Source organism: Lampris incognitus, chromosome 5 (genome assembly GCF_029633865.1).
Source record: "Lampris incognitus isolate fLamInc1 chromosome 5, fLamInc1.hap2, whole genome shotgun sequence".
Classification (NCBI taxonomy): Eukaryota; Metazoa; Chordata; class Actinopteri; order Lampriformes; family Lampridae; genus Lampris; species Lampris incognitus.
In genome coordinates, this window is record NC_079215.1 from 13894822 (window position 1) to 13901476 (window position 6655).

At 45.2% G+C, this 6655-nt stretch overlaps 1 protein-coding gene across 3 annotated transcripts; it reads right to left on the minus strand.

The window, feature by feature from the left end:
- Positions 1-4268: 4268 nt before the first annotated feature.
- Positions 4269-5773, minus strand: LOC130113132 (POU domain, class 4, transcription factor 2-like). Of its 3 annotated transcripts, none has more exons than XM_056280656.1 (3): positions 5688-5773; positions 5530-5576; positions 4269-5233 (listed from the first exon to the last, which is right to left on the minus strand). In XM_056280656.1, exons 1-3 carry the CDS (start codon positions 5771-5773, stop codon positions 4269-4271), a joined length of 1098 nt encoding a protein of 365 aa, XP_056136631.1. The 3 variants fall into 3 exon arrangements, with proteins under 3 accessions (XP_056136631.1, XP_056136632.1, XP_056136630.1); XM_056280657.1 differs by having other exon boundaries at positions 5530-5573; positions 5685-5767; XM_056280655.1 differs by having other exon boundaries at positions 4269-5204; positions 5534-5773.
- Between the last annotated feature and the right edge of the window lie 882 nt (positions 5774-6655).

A 6655-nucleotide genomic window follows, 5' to 3' on the forward strand; every position in this document is an offset into this window, starting at 1 on the left:
TACGTGTTTTTTTTCTCTCTCTTCCCCCTTTCATTTTATTTCGCAGGTCAAAAGGTGGCTATCGAGACATCCAGCGTAACTCGACCGATCGGCTCCTGACCAACTCTCGACGAACCAATTGGCCGTTGATTCGGGTTGATATCGGCGCCGACAACCAGCTCGGAAAGCCACGCTGGCCATATTTGTTAGCCGATGGCACCTGCGCCGCTTCCTGTTCCGAGCGGACGGCCCCTACGACGTCTCGGCGGAGCCACAAATGGTAAGCTGCATTCAGTGTATGGCCCATACTGTTCCTCTAATTCGAGAGCAGTCGTCGCGTCTTTGAAGGCAGACGCTTGGTGTAAATGTACAGTTAAAATATTCCACTAGCGGGTCCCCAGGCGGAGCTCCGACAGTCCCCTGGCTTCATTAAAATTTCATCAGTATCCCTGTGAAAGGGGGGAAATGTTCAGGGGGGGGGGAAGAGAGAAAAATAAAACAGAGGGCCTAATTATAACAAAAGGAAACAACGTTGCCCTTTTCTTTTTTGTTTAAAGCTCCCATAGTGTTCTTCCTGCTCGTCTCGCTGTGTGGAACGTATGCAACGTATTGGCTTATACGTCTGTTGCTTCAAGGTAACTGTTTTGGTTCACATGTTGGAGAGAAGGCGTCTTCGATCCCCCCCCCCCCCCGCCATTGTGCTGAGGCCTTAATGCTGTACGGCTGTTCGGTATGTAGGCCTAGGTGTGTGCGTGTGTATGCGTGAGTACATGCTCGTGTGTGTGCGTGCGCGTGCGTGCGTGTTGGGGGTTGTTGTTGTTGTCGGAGCTGAATTTATTCGCTATCAAAGAATCTAAATCGATTTTCTCCCAATATTTGAACGTTAAATAGGCATATAGGTGGAGCCTAGCATAGGCCCATGTCTGCGCGACGTGCTACCGTCGAGTCACGCTGCAAAGCTCTTAAGTTAATTTCAATTCCCGATGAGACACTCATTCCACAGCCCTCCCTGACCAACGGTAATTAACAGGGATAGCTAATGACTTCTTACCCGCTCTTCATAATTATCTGGTTTTCATAATTCGATGTGTAATTTAATAATTCGCTCTTATTAACGTATTAAGTGAATGGCTCATTTAGGGGAAATTAGAAGCACTCACCATGGAGCATCTTTTAATTGATGAAACATCATAGCTGTCTCATTAAAAGGGGCCTTTTGATACTCTTAATTTGTCACAAGAATCGTGGTTGGGCATATTGGTCTTCATCATGAGATCAATGGAAGATGGGCATTATTTTTCAATCCCAAAGCCATTTATCTGAGCTTTTTTTTTATTATAGCCTCTAGGTACGTGACGTATTTTAATTTATAAGTTTTCAGTGTATTGCTAATATTTAATGTAAAATGGCTAAGAAATAAAACAGCGCATTTCTTGTCAGGTGTCTCTGACGTCATCGTGTGACTTTCGCGAAAGCCTGCGTGCTGAATATACAAGCGGCGCTCTCGTGCCAAGGTTTGGTCACTTGGGGAGTCACGTGGATACACACGAGCGTCTTAGCTTAACAACAGGTATGATGTAGAACTTCCTTCAGACAGATTGCCGCGTAACTTTTGCGTCTGCAAGTGCACAAAACATAGCAAATAAAGGGGGGAATAAAACAAAACATTAAAAAATAATAATAAACGTCTGCCTGCTGATATAGTGTACTGTCGATCTATAGCCAAACCCAGTTAAAATGATTCCAAATAATGACATCCTTCAAGTATGTTCGGATGATAAAACAAACAAAAATACACGCAAGCATCTTAGACATGTGGCTAGCTGACGGCTGCGTAGCCTGCCCCTCCACCTCCTCCCTCCCTCCCTCCCTCCCTCTCAGGCAGCTATCCATGGTGCTGAATAGGCTGCCTGCACATCGGTGCCGTGCCGCTCAACCACTTGAACGCTCCAAAGGAAATCATGCTTTCAAAACGTTCATTATGATTATGATTATGGTTGTTATTATTATCATCATTATTATTCTTTTTGCTTTCTCTAACCGCAACCTCGACCCGAGAGGTGCTTCAAAGCCTCGATCCGCGCGCGCGCGCTCGCGCGTCCGGCGTGACGTGGAGCGCGTGTTTAAATAGAGACGGGCGCTTTGGCAGGCGAGCTGTTTTTCTGGCGGGCTGACATCTGGCGGGGCTGCGCGCGCTCCAGGGACCCTTCCAGCCCTCCGCAGACTCGCTGATTAGACTCTAATAGAATATTAGCATTTGCTCTCAGGTATACGGGGCTACGGCGAGCTAGTACACGAGCTGGCAGCCAGTCAGTTGAAAAACGACGTGTGTCTTTTAGGTTGGTGGAACAGTAGAAACGATAGACTTATCTGAGGCATAACCTGCGTTATACAAAATAATAATAATGATAATAATAGAAATCCTGCATAAGGCCCAACGCTTGTGTTTAGTCGTGAAGCGAAACCCTGTCTAAAATAAAGGGACCAACCGATTCCCTCTATCCTCATTTAACTTGGCAGGAAGATGGGCTATGTTTGGTGGTTCTGTACTTCTTCTTTTTCTTTTTTCTTTTTTTACTACTGTGTTGCCTATTGCTAAAACGTAACACAGCTACTACAAATTAGTCATGGAAAACGTCCAATTAAATGTCAAAGTTTGTTCTTTAATGAAACACATATTTGCAGTTCAATAACCAAATAACTTAAAATTACATGGATGTAATAAATTAATGGAATAATTTAACCAGGAACCCAAAAAAAGCAACATACATTACAGAAATAAGTTACCTCAGCTAAAACAGCAAATACAGCAAAACCTGTACGATATTATTTATGTGCATCGACTGGTTCCAATGAAATATTTACATTGTACACGTATATTTCCATGAAACTGTTCTTTTCTCTTTAAGAAAACATTTAGTACTTAACAGGATGATTTTTTTAACAAGCAACGACTCCATAACGATGCGCGTAAGGTATATTTATACAAATAAATAGCAGAAAACATACATAAAATAATTTGAAAAAGGGAATACTATCTCATATATCTCTCGATTGTACCATCTCAAAAGCTGCAAAATTTAAATGAAAATGTAAATGAAACGTGGGATTACTATTCCACAGTCGTTTCCCTTTAATAGAACAAAAACACTTAGGAACTTGCTGTCAGACGTTGATTTTTTTTTCTCAAGCAAAACGAGGAGGAGGAGGAGGAGGAGGAGGGGGGAATCCCAATAAATATATAATGAAGTAAACATGACCTCACTCGATAAATAGTTCATAAGACACCGGCCCACGCTGGATTGGTGACTTATTGCAGCTGAGTAAAAAAAATAAAATAAAAAGAAAACTTAATTTTAATTTGATAATATCAGTAATGCTTGTTAACGTCTCATTATTTTCATATTTCTATCGATTGGCTACATTTTTGGGGGGGTATAATAATAATAATAATAATAGTAATAATAATAATAAAAAGATCCCATCTTGTGGAAACCTCGTGGTCTCTTTAAAACATTTCCCTGATTCTTCGACTCGTATCGCACGTGAATAGTAAGAATAAGCGGAAGTAAAAATACACACTGAACACAAAAATGAAGCGCGTGACAACGCAACCGTAGTTATAATTTACACGGGGTCATTTGGCAGTAATCTAATCATAGCTTTCAAGACCATAAGTGGTGCTAGTGACGTGTTTTTCCCCGTTCCCCTGTCGTGAACCCTGAATAAATGCCACTTCGAAGCTCATAACACCGATAGCCACTAGCCAAGTGCTTTAAGTTACAACAGCCCATCATCTTTAAATAACGATAGTTGCCATTTTAATTAGGCTATTATTTAATCAAGGTCTAACGCAAACTATCTGAAAATAACCTTTATGAGCAACAGCAACAACAAAAATATATGTGTAATCAAAGCACATGGGGCCTATATAAGTCACACTGCGTTGACACTGAACAGGTGTATAGCATAGTAAGTGTGGAAACAGTGGTCTTACTTTGCTCTGTCAATCGTCGCTTTACTTGAGTCCACATCCCCTCAGCGAGTAAGAGACGGTGACAGTGAGTTTTTCAGTCATTTTCAATGTAGGTACTAATGAATTATTCGGAGTTCAAAGCACAAAGTCATCGATGATTTTTTTTGGGGGGGGGGGGGAGGAGGAGGAGGAGGAACTGTGTGAAATCAGAAATATGATACAAATTGTCTCTAAACCGTTCCAAGTCTTTCAACATTCGTTGATTTTTTATTTTTTTTTGGGTGGTGGTGGGGGGGGGTATTTCACAGCAAACTTAGACGCATGCAGAGTATTTCATTCGTTTCTGTTTCTGTCGCTGGTTGCAAAACCAGACCCGCACCACGTTCTTTTTGAGGTCCAGCTTTTCCGCTATAGCGGCGATTTTCTCCGAGGAGGGACGCGGCTGGATGGCAAAGTACGCTTCCAGCGACCTCTTCTCCGGCGCCGCTATCGACGTGCGCTTCCGCTTTTTCTCCGCGCCGTTGAACAACTCGGGTTTATTAAGTTTCTCCCTGTGCGATTTCTCGGCTTCTTCCAGCCACGCTTGCAGAATGGGCTTCAGAGCGATCATGTTGTTGTGCGACAGCGTGAGGGACTCGAATCGGCAGATGGTGCTCTGACTGAGGGAGCCCACCCCAGGTATCTTCAGGTTGGCCAAAGCTGACCCTACATCCGCCTGGGTTACCCCGAGTTTGATCCGTCTCTGTTTAAACCTCTCCGCGAAGGCTTCCAAATCCCTTGGATCGGCGTCCACGTCGCTCATGCAGCCCATGTGCGACGGTAGCCCGTGGGCATGAGCCATGTTGATAGCTGCCTGGTGCATGTGGTTCATGCCCGCCATGTGGGCAGGGTGCGCAGGCGTGGAAACCACCGAGCCATCCGGCCCCGCCATGGCTCCTAGTGCCAATCCTGGGGTGATGTGATCCAGGAGGTCCCCTTCTAGCGCCTGGTGGGGCTGGTGGTGGTGGTGATGGTGGTGGTGGTGATGGTGACCGGCTAGGGCGGACGGATGAGAAATAGGCACCGACGAGGAGGAGGACGACGACGAGGTGCAGGGGAGAGTGTTCATGGTGTGGTAGGTTGCGTCCGGCTTGAAGGGACTGTGATGTGGTGGGTGGTGGTGGCTCTTGGTTTGCGAGACTATATCCACCGCCGCCAGAGCTTCAGCACGGGCCAACAAACTCTCATCCAAGCCTCCGAATATATTGCTCTGCAATTGCAAATAGAATGCACACATAACTGTCAGCAGGGAATTCTCTCTCCACTCCTCGGTTTAAAACATTTCCAGAATGTGAAAAAAAGAAATCTAAAAAAAAAGGGAAAAAAGGGGGGCACACAAAACAAGACGCATGCAACATCCCAGGTCATAAAAATTAATATGAAAGGCAAAGCCGGCTGAATACATAAGTTGGGCAGAGGAGGGAAGGGGAAAAAAATGGAGGTGTTGGGTGATTTGCTGTGCAGACATGAAAAAAACATCAAGCAAAGAAGTGGGCTGTCAAAATCTGCCTTTAAGCGGTGATTATGCAGAATACGTACCGGTGGGGTTGGGAGACAGGCTCGGCGCATCGCCTCCGAGCCGCCGCCGCCGCCGCCGCCGCCGCCGCTGCTGCTGCTGATGATGGTGCTGCTGTGTCGGGAGGACGAGCAGGAGGATGAAGGTGCATTCGAAGTCAAAGTGGAAGACGAGGAGGAATGCAAAGAGGAATACTTGGGCTCTGGCAAGCTGGCGTGAGCCATTGCGAACGGCTGCTTGCTGTTGAGAGACATCATCATCATATTTGCTGGCGTCTAAGCCTCGGCAACTTCCTTATAATAAGTTAAGACCCCGCCTCCTCGGTCGGGGTTGAAGTCCAATTGCTTCGCTGGAATCTCAAGTCACTGTCGAATAACTCTAGGTGCTACCAAAAACAAAACAAACAACAACAAAAAACAAAAAAAAACAAAAACAACAACAACAAAAAAACCCCAAAACGAACCGAAAACGGTTGCCCGATTCTGTCGTTAGTACATCTGTTATTACCGCAGGAAGTATGGTGTTGCGTCTTTTCTTTTTCTTTTTTGCAGCGGAGATATCGCAAGAACCAGCAAGCCATACAATTGCGCCACGCCGATGCGCCCACAGCCCCCCTCCCCCCTCCCCCCGCAGCCGGTTACCTCTTCCGTTCTGGGCTGTGGCGCGAACGCTACCATAAAAAAAAAAACAACAAAAAAACGAAAAACAACAAAACAAAGAGAAAAAAAAACGACAGTAAATAACCTCGATATTTCTGCTTTTTCTCCTTCAACTTTGTCCCTTGATTATGGTGTTTTTTTGCTGTGGATCTTTCATGAAAGTCCTCATAGACGACGCCGGGAAGAAAGAAAAGATGAACGAATGCTAAAAAAGAAAAAAGTTCTCCCCCTCTCTCTCTTTCTCTCTGTCCCTCTCTCTCTCTCTCTCCCTCTCTCCCTCTCTCTCCTGTCTTTAAAGGATTTCCTAATCTGAAGAGAAGGTGTCGCCGCTTTCGCAGACTTTATATTGTTTTCAAAAGTAGTCTCTCCTTCTCGACGATCGTAATTGAGAGAGAGAGTTGTGACAGTCCCGATACCTCGACTACGTATAATGCTGCGGGGACTCGAACTGCCTCTGCTCTGAGGCGAAGGGCAGGCTGTGTGTGT